The sequence below is a fragment of the Coccinella septempunctata genome, chromosome 2 (genome assembly GCF_907165205.1).
Source record: "Coccinella septempunctata chromosome 2, icCocSept1.1, whole genome shotgun sequence".
Taxonomy (NCBI): Eukaryota; Metazoa; Arthropoda; class Insecta; order Coleoptera; family Coccinellidae; genus Coccinella; species Coccinella septempunctata.
Window position 1 is genome coordinate 12884380 of NC_058190.1, and position 21277 is coordinate 12905656.

General features: G+C 35.5%; 1 protein-coding gene across 1 annotated transcript; it reads left to right on the top strand.

Annotated features, from left to right (window-relative positions):
- Positions 1 to 704: 704 nt before the first annotated feature.
- Positions 705 to 2753, top strand: LOC123307411 (MAGE-like protein 2). Its single transcript, XM_044889700.1, has 2 exons — positions 705 to 938; positions 1410 to 2753. The coding sequence occupies exons 1-2, from the start codon at positions 927 to 929 to the stop codon at positions 2418 to 2420; spliced, it is 1023 nt and encodes a 340-aa protein (XP_044745635.1). The 5' UTR covers positions 705 to 926; the 3' UTR covers positions 2421 to 2753.
- The last annotated feature ends 18524 nt before the right edge of the window (positions 2754 to 21277 follow it).

Genomic DNA, 21277 nt, shown 5'->3' on the forward strand with positions numbered 1-21277 from the left:
TGTTATGTACTTATTGTTTATCAACGTCACAGGAAGGTTATATCATCGACAATATTAAGAACAGAATAGTTCATGGCTTGCTAAAATATCGTTATCGATGAATCTCGCGATGAATGAATCTCCTAACATCTAACATCATATGACTACAGCAACTGGAATATCTCGAAAACGTTTCAATTTTTTGTATGTGGATAACCAAAACGTATACAACGGAAGAAGTTGTCCAAAAAAATCACGATTCACCCTCTAAAAACACCCTTTATAAGAATTATAGAAGTGTAGTAAAAAATGTACATATTTTAACAACATATATTATGCACGAAATTTCAAACTGGTGGCATTCACCGTTTAGAATTTATGCGGAAGAATTTTTTAAATTTTATCAGCTTTGGAATGATATATCTTCCTCAATTTGAATATTTGGCTATGAGTTTATTTATCAAATTTTACTTATTTTTTAATGTACTATCACCCCCAGAAAGCTCGTTACAAATTTTTGACTCACCCTGTATAATATATTAATAGATAAAATGCTTGTTGATTCGCTTGTGGAAATCAAACGTATCACAAGGGATGTTTCTATAGTCATAATTCAATCAAAAATATAAAGATGATTCCAACGTTCGCAAGAATCAAAACAATGAGTCAGTAGGTCGTCAAACTATATATCACAAAGTACAATACAGAAGAAATATTCGTATCAAGGCCTCCTATTATGGTAACAATCAATTACGTTCATCGAAGACTCGAGCTCGTTACGTAATGACGGCTAGAATATCCACCAGCTATCTGCGGATGTGGAAGTGAAACCTCCTTATGGCTAACGACTGATGCATGATGTGAGAAAGTACGCATAGACCCCCTATATAAAAGCAGGTAGCACGATATTTCGATCATACAGCCTTCCTCACCTTCCATCAACCAACATGAGGGCCTTGGTGAGTAAAACATCCGTCCGAAAATTGTGTTATCCATTTTCGCGAAAAACGGTAGTTTGCCAAGTGACAGTTGACAGTGAAAATTATCGCCGGGTTCGTGTGTCCTCAGAAAATTTTCGTGTGAAAAAAAGTGATGCAGCCAAATCTGGATACCTCATAAATTTGGAATACTCACAAAATCAACATCGGACAAAACGATCAAAATTTTCTCCTTATTTTCATCAACGAACTTTCAATTTGAGAATAAATAAACCAAATTCTATTGAATTAGACATAATTCCGTAAATTTTGATAATCGTCATATTTTGCACCTGAAAAGATTGTATAGTCGAATATGGCACAACTGACTGAAACGAAAAATTATATAAAAAAAAACGAATCCATTAAAAAGAAAACTGTGATAATCGAATGCAAAGTCGTCCACAAGAAAAAATTAATGAACGAAATTATATTCATTCTTTCTTTTTTCAGATTGTCCTGAGCGCCGTCTGTTTGTGCGTAGCTCTAGCTGCGGAACCTGAAAAAAAAGAGGTTACGCAGGAGACAAAAAAACAAGACAAACGCGGTCTCATCGACCTTGGCGATCATGGATTCGGAGGACACGATTTCGGGGGAAGTGATTTCGGCGGACACGACTTTGGTGGTAGCTACGGTGGTAGCTACGGTGGTCATGAACATCACGAACATGTCAAAACAGTTGTGGTAGAGAAGAAAGTTCCAGTACCATACACTGTCACCAAGCACATTCCATACACTGTCGAGAAGAAGGTTCCTTATGAGGTCAAAGTGCCAGTACCACAACCCTACACCGTGTATAAGAAAGTTCCAGTACCGGTGAAGGAATACATCAAAGTACCAGTAGTTGTTCCTCAACCTTATGAAGTCATCAAGAAGGTACCATATGAAGTGAAAGTACCTGTACCACGTCCGTACGAAGTCAAAGTTCATGTCCCACAACCTTACACTGTCGAGAAAAAGATCCCTGTACCTGTAAAAGTTCCAGTTCCACAACCCTACACTGTTGAGAAGAAGATTCCTTACCCTGTCAAAGTAGAAGTACCAGTACCACAACCTTACACCGTTGAGAAGAAAGTTCCATACGAAGTCAAAGTACCAGTAGACAGGCCTTACCCTGTCCACGTACCAAAACCATACCCAGTTGTTGTGGAGAAACACGTTCCATACCCAGTCGAAAAACCAGTACCATATGAAGTTAAAGTACCAGTGGACAAACCTTACCCCGTTGAAGTACCAAAACCAGTACCTTACCACGTTAAAGTACCTGTTCCTCAACCCTACACCGTTGAGAAGAAAATCCCGGTAGAAATCGAGAAACCTGTACCATACCCAGTTAAAGTGCATGTCGACAAACCATACCCTGTGATAAAAGAGATCCCATATCCAGTAGAGAAAGAGGTACCATACCCAGTGAAGGTTCCTGTTCATGTTCCAGTCAAATCCCATGAACATGGTTGGAACTGAAAGCTTTATCTGTGTTACTCCAGTGATCTCTTTCAAAATAGGATGCGTGATGTTAACAACTCCACGGCAAAGATGTGATGCAAAAAGCATTTATTTCTGAAGAAATAGCGAGTGCATCCGAAGAAAATAGATTGCTTCTTTATATTGCGTATCCAATTTTGTTGAGTTCACTGAATTAGTCTTCAATTGATTGTTATGTAATTTCTATTCTCGATGCATGTCGATCTACATCTTGACGTTCAACTTCGTTTCGACATTTGTTCACTCTGAATTACTTCCTTGAGTCCTGAAATCGTGAAGCGTGCAGTATTATTACCTAGAAACTATGTTGATTAATATATTTATCTACTTTTGTAAAAATAAAAAATTCTATATTATCTTGAGTTTCCTTTGCAACTAGAACATTTATCGGATGTTTATTAGAAAGCGTTGAATGTGTTACCCAATTTCGCATATATTACACGGTGAGCTGATTCAGTTAGGAATATTTACTTCATTATTGTTATTGCATCAACAAACGTAATAGTTTAATAGATCTTGATGATAAATCGTCAAACTCCTAATCTTATTTCAATTTAATGTTGGCGAATTTAATTATTACAATCTCTTCATGAATATTACATGTTAGCAAAGTAGCACTTATTTTCGAAAATAATCATTTCATATCAGTAATCAAATAAACTAATTATTTCAAGCATTTGCAAATAGGAGATTTCGTGAAAGTGTCCCAAATTTGTGCACCTGCAGTTTTGTTCACTTCTGAGGACAGACATTTATTGAGCGTATAGAGAATGCATAAGAACTTTTCAGTTTCATTTTATTTTTAACGTATTCTGGTAACGACGTGCTTTGATATTTCCATCGCGATCGGTGAAAAGGAAATGTTGAAAGTCGCATTCGAAGTCATTACAGCCAGATAGCATATGAAGAAAGTGCAGTGGAAAATGTGATGATAGAATCTTCACAAACCTCTGTTCGGGTTTATGTGGCCGGAGTATCCGTTTAGCCACAAGATTTTGAAAAACAGACATCAATTTGTTTCTACTAAGATTGACATGTTATCCGAAAATTGAGGAAGAAGAAGTTTATGAAGGAGAAATCATCATGCCTTTTCATAGCTGAATTGAATTTTGATAAATTGTCTAATAGCGTTTTTCAGTTATGGATTTTCAGTAATGACCAAATCAATTCAATATTTATAGAGAATGAATAAACACAGAATTGGGATTCTGTGCTTTATTTATATTACTGAAATAGGTAGAACCTTTTTACAAAAAAAGGTATAATACTCCGATCCATTCGAGATTCATCTATCACGTATGAAAATAGAGGACATCGGTTAAAATTTTCACCAAGATGTTTCACAACCGCCTCAGATGATTTTGAATTTAGGAGATAGAAGTATTTAAAGCAGCGGACCTCCGACTGTATCCGGTTAATTTGTCGACGAAATAAGGTAACCAGTTTTTTTCAATGAAAACGATTCATTGATCTACATAGACTTTCTTATGAATTAAGTAATGTTATGTTCATGGACACCATTGTAGGATTAACTGAATTTCTGAATTTTTACAGGAAATTGAAAAGAAAAATACATATATTGATTTTGAAAAATTTTATAAACTTAAATGATGACCTGAAAGCCAAGAGTTCTTCTGTTACCATTCGAAAAAAGCGATTACATACTTGATAAATTTTTTCACCAAGGAATATCAGGTGCTTCCTTATTTATTTATAACCAAAAATCAACTCATAAAAAAAATACAAATTGCGATAATGAAACAGGTTCAGCACAGACAAGTGGAATCCAAAGATTTTACATTTCATTACCACAATTTTCCAAAAAGAGATTTTCCCAAAAGAGACGTTAAATCACTGGATCCTGAGTAAGCAATGAATTAATCCCACTTCCAGTGCCTATATTTTAAAGATTTTCGAAAATTCAAGAAAATAACACCTTTGGCCACTCGTTTTGCAAGTAAGGCTACAAATGAAAGAACTTTTTCAAAATGTTTTTTGGATAGTATTCCTGGGTAGATGCGCTATGGAATTCATTATTTTTGGAGCGCATGAATAGTTTTAATGAATAAAAAACTGACGTACTTGAGTCAGATTTTGGGTTTCCCCAGGGTAGTGTTTTGGGCCCAATATTGTTTATAATTTTTTTAATTGGCATTTGTGATTTGAATGAGGAGGTCTTGAGATGGTTGACTTCTTTCGTTGATGACACAAATGATGGAAGGATCCGAGTTTGATGATATTAAGGCTAAAGCATTGTCAGTATTTAGTGAAATAAAATTGTGGTTTGCTAAAAATAAATTAGTGTTGAATGAAAGCAAGACATCAGCGGTTATTTTTAGTACTAGCAGATAAAAAAAAACGAAAGAAAGTACATTGAATCTGGATGGTTGTGAGGTGAAAGTTGAGGAGTGTGTGAAGTTTCTGGTGGTCTACCTGGATGGTTTTCTTGGGTGGAATCATCAAATAGATCACCTTGCAGGAAAGCTTTGTTGTGTGGGATATGGTATCAGAACTCTTTCAGGATATTTGAGTGTTAAAAATTTAAAGATAGTATATTTTGCTAATTTTGAGTCCTTGATTCGATACGGTGTTATTTTTTGGGGATCGAGCAGTGAGGTGGAAAGACTGTTTATCATACAGAAAAGAGAAGTTACCTTCAAACATGTAGAGGAATTTTAAGGAAGAATAAATTACTTACTGTATTTGGGTTATGTATTGTTGAATGTTTAGTTTTCTTTTTCGAAATAGAGATATGTTCTGTGTTCATACAAGTAGGAATGATTACCCTCTTAGATAATTGAGTTTTCATTACCCAATACATAAACTGTCATCATCTGAAAAGCATCCTTCATATGCATGTATGTATGTATGTGTAAGTTTTATAATAGATTACCTGATAGCATCAATATTTTAAATAATTTTAGAATTTTTAAGAGAAAAGTCAGAGAACTTGTTATTGAATTGGAGCCATATTCTTTGTCTGATTATTTGTGCTAAATGTTGTTGCTCGACACCATTTTTTTTATCTTCCTTTACATAGTATGAAATAAAGATATCTATCTATCTATCTATCTATATCCTATATCAATTAATAAAATTGGAGCTTCTGTCTGTCTGTAATCTAATAGGGATGTGGAGAATTCGGATTGCCACTTTGTGTCTCTCTATATACCCCGATGGAGCATGGTCTTTACAAGCAGATGGGATGTGCATAACAGTTACCTGCTGATTATGACATACCCTGCACGTTGTTGAGGTGTCCAATTTAATTATTTTATTCCCACACCATCTAGTTCATTCTATCTAGACACACCATATAACAAATCCTTCCGTTTCCGACATCAGCTCAGCTGACTTCAGTTAAGCGAAGGGTAATTTTTCCGACAAGACGTGACCTTTCCAACTCTTATGAACTTATAGTAGTATATTTTCAGTGGCGCTAGTCTTATTTGTTCTGTTGGCATGATAGACGATTCTAATAGCTAATGTCGAATATTCTGAGCTTCTCCAAGGCTTACTTCCAGCCCTAAACAGAAGGCTTCTTGATTCCTGATTTAATGGTGAGATACGATTTTCAAGATTGGGTCTTTTTCTCAATATCCTTATTGCTATGTATTCTATTAAATTTTTTTCGTATATAATCACTGTTTCGCAATTCAATTAATAGTTCCCATAAAATATTCCTCTTTAAGTCATTCCCACGCTTCATACTGTTTATCATTATCACATTCATATTAACATCAACCATAAGTTGATACGGATAAACCTCTTCTCATAATCAGAATTGGGCTGAACAAAATAATTCGATTAACAAATTGAAAAGGGCAAAAATCAACGCGCTACAGATTGTAATACCCACGTAATAGGGGGAATCACAACAAGACGGGTGAAATAAAGAACGGTCACGTGTTAGGGCTTGACTGGTAATCCCTCGATAACAGCAAGGGTAGAGGGATCCGTTATCTGGATGAGCCAAATAAATTTGGATTTGAGGGGAATCAAGTTAAAAGGTTAATTTTTGGTTTAAACAATTTTTAGCCTTCTAAATTTGTTTTCCGATATGATCGAATAGATTTCACTGTCCTTACACCAATTCTAGTAACCATCAATAATTTAAATGAATTAAACCTCGTATAGTCGAAGTGCTAACTCCAGTGGTGTTGTGTTGAAAAAGGACCTAAGTTGTCATTACAATCTCTTTTTTCGGGAAAATTTGATATCAGAAAGCAGATTATCGATTACTTCATTTGTTCTAGAGTTACAGGCCGTTTCTGAAAAATGTCTGTTTCAGATATACTATCTTAATATCTCGAGATATTCGAAACATTCTAAAACAGTTTTACAGTAATTTTTATGTTTTCTGTTATTCTCGTAAAAAATGTCTTGGAATTTTTAGAATATCTCAAAGATAAACCAAGATATAGCGAATGATTTTTCAGAAACGCTCAGTAACTTGAGAATCTCGAGATATAAGATGCCTACGATCGGTTTTCTGACATATAATTGTTTAGAGAAAAGGGATCAGGGGTCCCTCATAGTCCTCGAGATGGCCTCAGTCACCATCGAATTTGGGATACTCTATATAGAGTCAGTTTTTTCAAATCTCAACTCACTTAAAATTAAACTATTCAAGATATTTTCATGAAATTCAGTTTGTTCTCCGGTATGCCGAAAAAATCTGAAATTCTTGTGAATATAATTTCCAGATATAGTGTGAAATTTTTCTGCAGGATATTCACAAAAACATACCGAATGAAATTTTTGAAGAGTAAGATTTGATTCCTAAATAAATTATTCCCTACGATTGCTTGAAATAGTTCCTTTTCGTTTTTCGAGAAATAACACGTTTCTAAAGTACATAGGTACCGTAGATTCGGGTGACTTGGGACGATTTTGAAATTCAACTCGTCATATTTCGAAAACGGTGACCTATTTTCATGCGAGAAAGAGGTTCAAATATGCTGAATGGCTCAGCCTATTGATTAGGATATATACCATGCTTCAGAATTCGGATATCAATTTAAAAAAAATTAAATATACTTGTCCGAAGTCACCCACACAAGTTAAAATCCATTGACTTCTCAAGTCTCAGATGAAATAGGTGACTTGGGACGGTGTATAGTTTTGAAAAATTGGAATTTTTGATTATATAGTTGAAATTCGGTGAGGAAATCAAACGATAAACCCCTATTACAACTCAAATGTAAAAAAATTGAACAAAACAAGGGAACTTTGATTTCTTCCATTCTTTGGTGGCTTGAAATAACGTAAATAAAAATATCCCGCGAAAAATCGGCGTATTTCCTGCTGCCAATGCGCCGCTTGTATCTATTCGGCATCGTCCCAAGTCATGAATGAGATCCGTGTTGCCGTTTGATTTGTAAACAACGTTGTTTCATGACATATCTAATATACCACGTATCCAGAAAAAAAAATACACATGTACAAAGTGAAACACATGTACAGGACACTAGAAAGTATAAGGGCCATAAAAAAACGCGCTTTTACTCTCCTGAATTCGTTAATTTTTCCTGTCAATTCAAACGCTCTGGTCACGGCGAACTCAACATGAATTAATTGTTGAACTAGCAGAAAAGACGCTACACAATCTTATAAGTTTGTCCCTTCACTCATAAATAGTAAGAAACAAAGAAATCTGCAAGGGGGTAATTGTCCCAAGTCACAGGACTGTCCCAAGTCACCCGAATGGACCGGTAATGCAATTAATGATAAATTTTCTTCCTTTAAAGCATAAGAAATTTTTTATTCCTGAATTTATTCAAGAAGTAGCAATCAGACTAGAGCTAGAAATGATAATTTACGGAAGGTAGCAATCGGAGGATCGGCCATAAAACAATATAGAAAATGAAACTTTGTATAAGTTCATAATGAAATCTTTATTCCTCGATGTTATTGAAAACTATCATAAACCCTTAGATTTCGACGTTGCTTTTTATTTTTTTTCATTCAAATTTTATATATTTTTTGCCTATTTTATATTAGTGACCAAACTGGCGGAAATACTACTAGCTGAACACAAATATTCAAAATAAATTCAGTAACGGGGAGTTATTCAGGTCAATCTGGTCGTTCAGTAAATCCGCCGATAACTTACATTTATTGATTTTTTTATGTCAAAAAAAGGAAAAAATTAAACACTTCGTTGGAATATAGAGTAAATGATAATTTTTTGATAACATCTAGAAATAAATATTTTATTATGAAGTAATTAAAGTTAGTAAAAAGTTTCATTTTCTATATTATTTTATGACCGATCCTCCGATTGCTACCTGCCCTCTAATTGCTTTAACTTTTCTGGAATTCAACATTATTAGATATGATTTGTTCCTTCCTCAAGATTGCTCCGAATATTCCGGAAAATTAGCTAGGGGAGTAGCTTCACCCACCTGAAGATCCTATTGTCATAGCGAAACACGTGTCGTAGTTTAAAAACTCATTTTGTGAAAATCTTTAAATCTTTAGTAAGTTCAATTATGGATTTTCATCAAGTATCGGCCACAAATTCAAGATATTTATATATAGGAAAACCATTTTTACTGTCTTGTCTGAGATGAAAGGAAAATCTACCTATTTTCGAGTTCCTATGACTTCTGGCTGTAAAGAAAGTAGCTATCAACAACGTTTTTTGAAATGGCATGCCTCATAAACTATCACATTTTCGCAGTTTCCATCGAATTTGAATGTTATTTCGTTCAAGACATCATGCACTGATATTCTGAAGCTTTATAGAGATTTTTGAGGTTTTAACCCAAAAAATGGTTAATTTTGAAATATGGTTCTATTGTTTTCAAGGCGTACAATTATAATTCGATAAAAAAAAGAAAGTCGATGAAAACTTCAGTCGAAATTTGGCATTTTTTGTGAATTCTCTGTGTTTCTAACATAAGGACATAAAGAATTTTATTTCATAAATGGCTCCCACACTGTACATCGAGCATCATAAATTTTCATGTTGGGAATATGGAGTGATTCGGGGAAAGAATAACATTCTGTCACAGAACATCAACCTTCACAATTCCATAGACCACTGGAGGACGAATTTTTTTAAACGCACGTTATTCAAAAAGCTCATGACTGAATTATCAATTGTAGCAAATCTATATTGAATCGTCACTTAAATGTTGGTTCTTCAATCAAGCTTTGTAAACTTGTGACCATTGGGGATTTGTCCGATATTGATAACCCATAGAAGTTTGGAATTCATACAATTTTTTTGTCATTCCTTATGAATATTTTTGAGAGATTGTAATATTTCATGACAAATGTTATACATAAAATTTTAGTAGTAGTACTTCTATAGAATACTTCTCTTGGTTCAAATATCTTGATGTTTCTTCCTGAACTCATTGCGCATATCTCGGTCACCTCTCACCAGATGAAATATCTAGATCGTTTAAAACAAATAGGTAAAAATACTCTAAGTCGTTAATACATCAAAAAAAATCATAATGAAACCGATCCATACAAATTAATGGATATATATGCAAAAGTGAAAGCGATTCAAAATACATGCCTACTGACATAATGTTGATAGAGTTCTATACGCTGAATACACCAGCTGGCGTTGGAGAAAGTAGGGAGATAAGAAGAACGAAAATATTATTCAATGCTGTCCATCTGTGAAACGTGCATAGCCATTGTAGTTGTAATTGTAATTGGTAGTAGTAGCAAATAACAATTACTGATTTCTTTACGTAAATGCTATACATATCTGCTAAAAATCTATTACGAAAAATACCGATACTTTCCAGTCAACTTATCGAGGAAATCTAAGGAATGGAATTAGATTTGTTGCTGATAAATACTCATTATTCATTCCTCTAATATCTCATTCGAACGCAATAATAAATAGTTCACGGCCATCGATTATAAACTACTGTAGCCCCGTTTGAATATAAGAAAGGAACTCGAATCATTTGAATGGAAAATGCCTTTCGTTTTTGGTATATTGTGGATTTTGATTTCTCCGTCACAGAAAAATCGTATGTCTAGTAGATAACTGAAAGTAAATTCAGAGATAAAAAAATATTAAAATAGTTTGAATATAGTGAAAAATTTTTCATTTTGAGATTTTTTTGAAATAACTGTTTGAGTACATATTTAAACATATAATATGCATATAAGTGCATCTTTGTAAACCATATGAAAAGAATGGATTTTCGGGATTAATGCCGCAAATCCAAGTTATTACGGACAAACAGTTTCACAAAAATAAAAAACAAATTTTGCAGATTTTACTGGTTTTCGAAATTAAGGCCCAGTTGTGCAGTTCAAGTTTGAGCTGAGTTTAAGTTTGAGCCCAGGCGGTGGCAACTCATTCAGATAATTTTGGACCACGAGTTGCAAGCGTACGCTGTTAGAGCGCTAGTGTCGCTTTTCTTGGCAACACAGAAATACTCAATTGGCAACCACGCAATCGGCAAATCCTTAACCATAAAACTCGAAATATGAAAAAACTTTATCGGAATTATCGGTGAATTGACTGATTTAGTTTCGTAAAGAAAGATAAACATTCTTTGGAAATACTTCATTTAAAAGGGATGAATTGTGGAATAAAATCGAGCGATGATATTGGTGATCCACTGTACCTAGACACAAATTCCTATTATTTCACAGATTCTTTCTTGAAGTAAACCTGGGTAATAATGTTGAGGTAGCATATACTAACTTTGTGAAGGAGGTAGAAGCTAAACATCTTGATAAGTAAAGCGTTTATGTGGAAATTTTAAAGTATCTATTTGAAATGATATAGGTATTCCTCATACTGAAATCTCAAGAGACATAAATATGATTCAGCTCATGGAACAAGTTCTACAGATGAGAAAAAGCATTCATTTGGAAGTATGAAAATGATGAAATTGTATTTCTAAATCGTCAATTGAACTTAGCAGAAAACTCTCGCAAAGAAAAATCGTTCAACCTAACTCCTGCCAGTTGAATGCACTGTTATAAATGCCTTTTCCAATATTTTTTCGGAATCAATATTTCTATTCAGAAACCCAGACAATAATCCCAATATAACTTCTTCAAATAATAATTATGATACTTTGTTGGATAATGTGAAATGAGAGAAAACATAAGAAACAAAACTTGTTTTGACTTGCAATACTACCATTAGCCATTTTTTCACCCCTGCAAAATAACTCAAGGTGCTGTTTCAAATTGACGGGCACGCATTGAAGGATGGCCGAATTAGAGAAATAATGAAAAATTCGAGAAAAAATTTAAGTTGAATAGGTAGAATAAAAGAAGAAAAATCTTCCTGTTCATAATTTCATTACTTTTTCTGAGTACCATCAGGAAGAGAAATACAAGAAATCATATCATCCTTTATTTTCCTATAAAACTCAAAATTTTTCTCGAATTTTTCATTATTTCTCTGATTCGGCGCTCTTTCAATGCGTCCTTGTCGATTTGAATCTCCCGCCTGCTGCTAGTAAGGTCCGGAAGGGAGGAAGCGGAAGCCGCACGGGCAAAAAGAACGTAGTTTCACAATACGCTGTTGCAGCGCTAGTGTCGCAGACAAAAAACACGGTCAAGAAGATTAGCACGGGAGTTACCATTCTCTTGATGTTTATGTTCTGTGTTTGAGCCCATCTCAACTTTGACAATTCCGTACCGTTTTGACAGGTTAAACTTGGCTCAATTTTGAACTCGGCCCGAATTTTAACTGTACCTAAAACCAGGCCTAAATGGTAGGTATAGCTCCAATTTCTGATTATTAAGTGTTCAACTTCCGGTTTTCCGGAAAACGGGGTTGTCATCTGCTGACAGTTCCTCACCGTAGATTCAGCCATTTTGGACGCGCAGGTTGTAGGCAACAGTCGTTTGATTGAGTTGATGCCAGTGTTTTTGTGAAATTGGACAAAATCGAGTATCGAGTGGTCATTAAATATTTGTTTATGATAGGTTATACGCCTACGCAAATCAAAGTTGAGTTAGATTCTGTGTATGGGCTGTAAGAGCTTGGGAAACTATGAACGTTCAGGATGTCCAAAAACTGCTACTACCGATGAAAAGATCGCCAAATTTCACCAAATGGTGCTAGACGACAGCCGAATAAAAGTGAGGGAGATAGCAGAGGTTATGACCATGTCAAAAGAACGTGTTTATCACATATTAAATGAGCCATATTTAGGCATGAGAAGTTTACTTACGGTAGACCAAAAACGTGTTCGAATGAACATTACCAACGCTCTGTTGACGCAGTTTAATCGTAAAAATTCCGAGAATTGGATTTGATTAGTTACTGTAGATGAAGCATTATAACGCCTGGAACAAAAATACAGTCCAAACAGTGGACTGCGAAGGGGGAACCGGCCCCAAAAAAAGCCAAAACTGTTTTTTCTGTTGGAAAAGTGATGGCGACTGTTTTTTGGGATAGTCGTGGAGTTATTTATTTATACGACTATCTTTCAAAAGGAAAAATCCTAATAGGATCATATAACGCAGCATTACTCGACCAGCTTAAGGCAGAATTTGGAGAAAAAGAAGATTCTGTTTTACCAAGACAACCGTCTCACACCTCAGCAGTTGCTATGGCGAAAATCCACGAATTACGGTTTGAACTACTTGACCATCCGCCTCACTTACCAGATCTAGCCCCAAGTGACTTCTTTTTGTTCCCTCATCTAAAAATTGCGCTTGGAGGACAGAGATTTAAATCAAATGAAGAGGCAATCAGCTTCGTGAACAACTATTTTGCAGAAAATAATGAGTATTATTTGGACGGGTTACAGGGATGGGAGCATCGCTGGGAAAAGTGTGTAGAGTTGCAAGGAGACTATGTTGAAAAATAAAATAAAATTTTCTGAAAAAATGTGTTATGTGTTAGATCGGAAACTTTTCAGACTACCCTCGTACCTATTTTGAAAACTTTTGCTCATATTTTCATATTTTCTGTAAACTTCGTCCAATCTCAAATCAACTTTATGAATAAAATAGTGATCTATTCATTTCGTTAAATTTAATTCAAAACTACCCTGAGGAAATTCAAAATCGAAATTCGGAAAATATATCTATGTTGCTTATGGTTCAATAAAAACGTGAACTCACATGCGATAAAATGGATAATATTTCAATATTTGATTCTAAGTTGGATATTTTCGGAATGTTGATTTCATGGACTACATTCAAGAGTTTCAATTGAAAACTTCGTAGATGCCGGTCGTTGATTTGTGCTCTCGTCGTTTTCCTAAGTTTTATCATACAAAAACAAGTGCATTTTGGAAGAAATTTATACCATTTTGTGTCTTAAGCATCGGTTTATACGTTTTCAGTCTCCAGGTGAGCTTAACACCATGCCTTCTTGTGAAAATTGTACAACTTCCCTAAACCGAAAATCTCCGGGCATCCAGTGCAGTAAATGCAAAGCGTTTTTACACGCGAACGGCAGATGCTCCGATATGACAAAAAATCAAATATCTCTGATTAATGCAATGCCTGGTGGTAGGTGGGAGTGTGTTGTGTGTCGTGGCGACCATAAATCCGGGGACACTTCTTCCTCGCCGATGGCTCATGTTTCTCCCGCTTCTCAGCGCGGTCCTTCGCCGACCTCGGTGCGATGGGATGCTGCGGGCGACGTGGCCGGCGGTGTTGTGTTGCCGGCGGACTCGGCGAACGTGGACATGGGAGCGTTTCAGTTGATAACTTCAATAAAATCGGAAGTTTCAGCTATGCGATGCGATATGAGAGAGCTTCGAAATTCTGTCACCTTTTGCTCAGACAAAATAAGTGATTTCGAAAATAAGTTGGCTAAACTTAATGAAGTCCTGAAGTTGGCCAATCAAATTAAGATGGAGAATGATCTCCTTAAAAAAGAAGTATCCAATCTACAGGTTAGATTGGATATAATTGAACAAAATTCCAGATTGAACAACATTGAAATTATGGACATACCTGAGAAAAAGAATGAAAATTTGAATGATGTTGTTAATAAGATTGGGGAATGTGTTGGAGTTGTTATTGAGCCTAAGGAAATATCATCGATCACTCGGGTACCGACGAGAATTGTTAACAAACCCAAGAATATAGTGGTCAAATTCGTCTCGAAATCTTTAAAAGATAAATTTATGTCCGCAGTTAAGGCAAAGCGTGGCGACTTGGGTGGAAAGAATGGATTCAAGATCGATGGGCTAGCGGAAAAATTTTATGTGAATGAACATCTCACTACTAGAAACAAAGTTGTTTTCAGATCAGCTCGTGAATTTGCCAAACAAAAAGGTTACAAATTTGTGTGGGTCCAGAATGGAAACATCCTTATTAGAAAGAACGAAACGTCTAGGATCCTACAGATACAAAATGAAGCTGATTTAAGCAGGCTTTCTCAGTAACGATTTCTAGAATAAGAGTAATAAATAAATAAAAATCTCATTTAAAATGGCTTTACACATTTTATATCAAAATGTACGCGGACTGCGTACAAAATTACCTAATTTCAAGTTGAGTGTGATATCCGGTTCATTCGACATAATCGCTGTGACTGAAACTTGGTTGAATGATAATATATCCGATGACGAATTAGCTGACGATAATTATAACATCTTCAGAAGAGATAGAGACTTAATTCAAACCAGGAAAAAAGACGGAGGTGGTGTGCTTTTGCTTGTGCGTGATAATTTGAACGCCAAATGTGTGCCGGAGTTGAGCAGTGATTTCGAGGATCTTTGGGTAGTTATAGACCTTCACAAAATTAAAATTTTTATTTGCTGTGTTTACATAGCACCTGGTAACGAGGCGGCCTATAGGTCGTTCACAGATAAGCTGGAGGAAAACTGTTTGAATATTCGTGATCAAGACATAATTGTGCTTTGTGGGGATTTCAATTGTTCTTCCCTAAAATGGGCGAGGCAAACATCATGTGATGTTTTGGTTGCTACAGAAATTGAAAGTAAATATGCTCATTTTGTAGATACTTTAGATTTTTTGGAAATGAAACAATTCAACAATATTTGTAACAAAAACGAGAAAATTCTTGATTTGATTTTGTGTAATAAACATAGAGTTGATCGCATCAGTCGAAGTGATGCTCCTTTGGTTTGTGAGGATGATCATCATCCAGCAATAGAATTCTTTTGTAATGTTGGTGCTCGTGGTTACTTGAGAGAGACGAGCTCTTATAATTTCAATTTCAGGAAGGGGGATTATGATGCGATCGATTCTGAACTTTTGGGAATAGATTGGTGCTCCCTCTTGGAGGGTGTAGATGTCAACGTTGGTGTGGATGTTCTCTACAAAATGCTCGAAAAAGTCATATCAAAATACGTACCGAAAACTAAAATAAATAAAAAATTTCCTTATTTTTTCTCACAAGAAACGATACGTATTATTCGAAAAAAACATAACGTTCACAACAAATATAAAATATATAAAAATCCATATCAATATTATCGTTTCAAAAAGTTGAGAAAACTCTCAAAAAACCTCATTTCTAGGGATTTCTATAGCTACCTTTCTAATATAGAGCAAGAACTACCTAAAAATTCTAAAAGCTTCTTCAAGTATGTATCTCGGAAGAAAGGTCACAATAGGTTTCCATCGGTTATGTATAGTGGAGATGTAGAGGCAAGGTCACCGAAGGAAATTTCTGAGTGTTTTGCAGATTTTTTCGGTTCTGTTTTCGAGCCACCTTCGGGTCCGGTTTATGATTCACAATATGAGAACATCTACAGCAGCGTCTACTTGAGCGAGGTTTCCCTATCTGAGGAGGTTGTTGAGGAAGGTCTGAAATCATTAGATCCTAATAAGGGAGCAGGTCCAGATAATATTCCACCAATCTTTTTGAAAAATTGTTGTAAGTCTTTAACTAAGCCTCTCTCAATTATTTTTAACCGATCGCTTCGGAGTGGAGATTTTCCACAGCACTGGAAGCTGTCGAGAGTCGTTCCGATTCATAAGGACGGTCGAAGAGATCTCGTTCAGAACTATAGACCTATCAGTATTCTCTCGGCTATACCGAAGTTATTTGAGTCCTTAGTTTACAAGACAATAATGCATCACGTAAAACACTTGATTATTGAAAATCAGCATGGGTTCGTGAAGGGTAGAAATCTCGAAACCAATTAAAGGTCAGTTCATATTATCCGTCCGTCTCAGTTCAGTTCAGCTCAGTCAAAATATCTTTCAATGTGTTTTATATGGACTAATTCATACTATCCGTCTCCGACCCTTCAGCACCTATCGGCACGCTTACGACCGTCCGGCGGTATTCTTCCAGAGAATATTGTGCGGATGGGCTGAAGGGCGTGGTTGGACTGAATGAGACTGAACGTATAATATGAATTAGCAACCGCTCAGTTCAGCTCAGTCAATCGAGGGTTTTCCTTTGTTGTGATAGCTTCTTTGAACTTTTTTTTTGTATTAATTGCGAAATTTTTCACAGTATACAGGATGAATCATAACTATTGGGACATAGGCTAAGGGCAGATTGTTTGGACCAAAATATGGCGGTAGGACCAAATATACCTCAATGAAATATTGCTGTGCAAAAAAGATAGAGGGCGTTAAAGTTGATTTTTTTTCGTTTTTTACTAATAATTTAACTGTATATTTTTTCATCCGTTTTTAAGAAAAACACAATTGAACAGTTCAGAGCATCGGAAGGGGATTTGAAGTAACGACTTATTTATTTTATTTATTTATTTCGACGATAAAGCATAATTAAAAACAATGTAACATAAAAAAAATAAACTTTAATTAAATGTTCTGCGTGTCCGCCCCCTACTTCTATGCCTTTTCTAATTCTTTCAATAAAGGACTTTCGAACTTTGAAGAAAATATTATTCTCTCCCCTTATAAAAAATTCAACTTTAACGCCCTCTATCTTTTTCCACAGCAATATTTTATTGAGGTATATTTGGTCCTATCGCCATATTTTGGTCCAAACAATCTGCCCTTAGCCCATGTCCCAATATGAATCACCCTGTATAATCGAAATGATATCCTGTTCATTTTAAAATAGCCATGATGTGTGGACCAATTTTTTTTTATAATGTCCAATATTCACCTTCAACTTTCCTCTTTTCAAATATTGGTTAGATACCCAATCTTTTTACCGACTTTTTGTTCCTCTTCATCTTCGTCTAACAATAATGCAAAAGCACATCATTCATTCAGGCGTAATTGCAGCAATTTTATCTTTAGCAGAAGTTGAAGGGTTTACGTCCTATGAGATAGGGCACGTAAGAGAAACAACGAAAATAATAATACTGATAATTTAACAATATTTTTAGGGTCCTTCTTGTACTGTTTTGATCAAAATGAAAGGCTTAATGTGTCAAGTGCTGGTCGATTCGAATGCAACCGAAGATTCACGACACACGAAGCGGAAGGTGACTGAGACGATCGTGACTGATAATATGAACGCAACCTCGGTCAACGGCTAATGATCCTTCCGCCGGCCTGAACTGAGCGGAACGTATAATATGAATCGACCTTTAGTCCATTTCCTCGAAATTCTACATGATGGTATCGAAGCACATAATCAAACAGATGTAATATATACGGACTTCAAAAAAGCTTTCGATAAAGTTAATCACACTGTACTTTTTCGACGACTTGCGGAAGTGGGAATATGTGGTAGCCTCTTGAGGTGGGTGAGGTCGTATGTGTTGCGGAGATCACAGTATGTGTGTGTCGGGGGACAGAAATCAGGAAACTACACCAGTACATCAGGCGTACCTCAGAGTTCGCACTTGGGGCCCCTACTTTTTATAATTTATATCAATAATATATCTTCCTGTTTTCGTTCTGCAGGATTTCTGATTTATGCAGACGACCTCAAAATATTCCTGAGGATAAGATCTATTGAGGATGCTGCTTTGCTTCAGGAGCACTTGGATAGGTTCTGCCAATACTGTAGAGATAACTTTCTTTTCCTCAGCCTGAATAAATGTCAGGTAATTTCGTTCACGAGGAATACAAATGTCCTGTTAAATACATATTCAATGAATCAAATCAATTAGCCAAGGGTCGACAGTATTAGGGATTTAGGAGTTATTTTGGATACCAAGTTGAACTTTATCCATCATATCAATAATGTTATATCATCTTCGAACAAACTGCTTGGATTCACCCTTCGACATGGTAAATTGTTCAGGACTAACAAGAGCTTACTCATTTTATACAACTCCTTTGTTTTGAGTAAATTGAATTTTGCCTCTCCGACCTGGAATCCCCACTATCAGTGTCACATAAAACGATTAGAAAGCATACAACACAAATTTCTCAAACACTTGTCATACAGGAATAATTTGGTTATAACAGATCATGATTACACTCAAGCTCAATCAAGGTTCAATATTCTAAGTTTGGAAAACCACAGAAAAATGAATGACATGAGTTTTCTATACAAGGTTCTGAACGGCATCTTTTTGGCCCCCTCAATACTACAGTTGATATCCATCAAAGTACCCGAGAGAAGATTAAGATCAAGGGAGACGTTTGCTATTTCTTTCCGTCGCTTGAATGTTACGCAGAATTCACCAGTATGTAGATTTTTGACCACATTTAACAATGAGTTTGGAGACACTGATCTGTTTTGTACGTCTCTCTCCCAGTTCAAGGGAGTTCTCAGGCGAAAGTTATCATCCGGTGTTATAACATAGATTGTAATATTGATTACATAGAAAAAACTGTTAATTTGCACTTTGGTTATATTAGAATTATATATAAGAACTTATACTTAAATTGTATGATTATTTTTTGTTAATAATTTGTGAGTACTATTTTTGGGTTTCAATGCCCGTTTGTATTCCTATATGCAATAAATAAAAAAAAAATAAAATAAAAAGAGAGATTGACATCCCAAATGCAGCTCAATATCTGGGCACAAAAGATCTCCGATATTTTCTGCAGCTTGAATCACGGAACAAAAATATAACTTTAGAAAGTGTTCGTATGAGAAAATACTCAAATTGAAACCAAATGAAACAGCATACAAAATTGACACAATTTCTTTCCAATAGTCCAGCAAATTTAGACCTGAAAGGGGGGGTACCTTGAAGTGACCTGGAGAAAGCTGTAAATTGTTTGAAAACCTTAGTGTAGTCTTGAATATGCGAAATCTAAGTTTGTTACCCTCCAGAGGTTCAGCATAACTTTAAGTTTTCCGTGTGTGTACAGAAAAAACTTTTAATATAAACGATAAATGTTCACACCATCCCGGACGGTGAAATGCACCTAGGCATATTGCCTGTATTGTGCCCCTCACTCGCCCTTGGATGAGCTGCATTCAATACATGTGGCATATTTTTATAAAAGAAAAAAAAGGAAAACAATTACTCTTCAACAACTTAGAAAAATAGAAGAGACAGCAGAAAGGAGGGGTGGGCGTAAAGGAGAAAAGAAAGAAAGTTCATCACGATCGTCTAGAAAATATCAAAAATCGAAGGATTACTTATGATATAGCTTTTGAGGTCCGTTTTGATCTGCCTGAAGTTGCTCACATTTCTCAGATGTGCAGGAAGCAGGTTATACAGCTTTGGACCAAAGTAAAGGAGGAAACGCTGTGTATGTGCCTTTCTGAAGAGGGGGATACCAACATTTCGGTTTTCAGTAGATCTGGTTGTTTTAACTGTGATAATGTTGTACTTATTCATATTCGAGAACATCCATTTTAAGCATTGATAACTATATATAGATCTCACATTGAGTATCCCTGTCTCTAGGTACAGTTGGTCAGTTGGAAAAAGCCTTTCTTTCCTAAATATGATTTTAACTATTGAATTCTGGGTTGTTTGTAAATGCCTTAATGAGTTGTCGAAAGTACCACCCCACACCATAATGCAATATTGTATAATTGACTCAGCCAGAGCTTTGTATACAGTTAATAAGTTTTTTCTAGAAAGAATATCTCTTAGCCTATAGAATTTATAGAGGAGAAGTCGCAATCTTTCAGCAACATTGGAAGTTTGTTTATCCCATCGCAAGTGATGATCAATCAAAATTCCCAGATACCTAACAGTTTCAGCTTTTTCTATAGAAGGACAGGAGCAATTATTTCCATCTTTGTCATTACAAGTATTCTTATGTATGTGAAATTTCATCTCAGTAGGATGTTCGCTAGATATCAGAGAAAATTCCATGTACTTTGTTTTATCCATATTCATACTTAATAGGTTATTATTCAACCAGCATTGAAATTTCTGCATATTAGTCTCAGCATTATTATGTACTTCTTTCCAAGATTTTCCCTTGAATACTATGGCTGTATCATCTGCATAACATACAATATGTCCTTGGAAATTCACTATCTGAGTTAGGCTATTGATGTAAACCAGAAACAAGATGGGGCCTAAAACTGTCCCCTGTGGTACTCCACCAGTGACAAAAGATGATGTGCTGAATTTATCTCCAATTTTTACCCTCTGCTTTCTTTGGAACAAATAATCTTCAAATAGTTTCAATGTATGGCCCCTTACACCACAATCAGAAAGTTTATTTAACAGGAGAGAGTGTGACACAGTGTCGAAGGCCTTCGCCAGGTCCACGAATACAGCCAAGCACTTCGACGACTCATCCAAAGCCTCAACGGTATATTTTATGAAATCTAAAACAGCATCTTCCGTACTGGAACCGCTGACAAATCCAAATTGCTGTGGAGTGATTACATGATGTTTATCAAAAAATTCGATCAACCTCACTTTGATGGTCTGTTCAAAAATTTTTGCAAAGCTGTTAATCACTGATATTGGTCGATAATTTTCAACATTATTTCGATTTCCAGCCTTGTAAATAGGCGTTACATTAGACTCTTTCCACTGTGTTGGCATATTGCCATTTGTGTAGCATAGGTTAATGATATGTGTTAGTGGTGT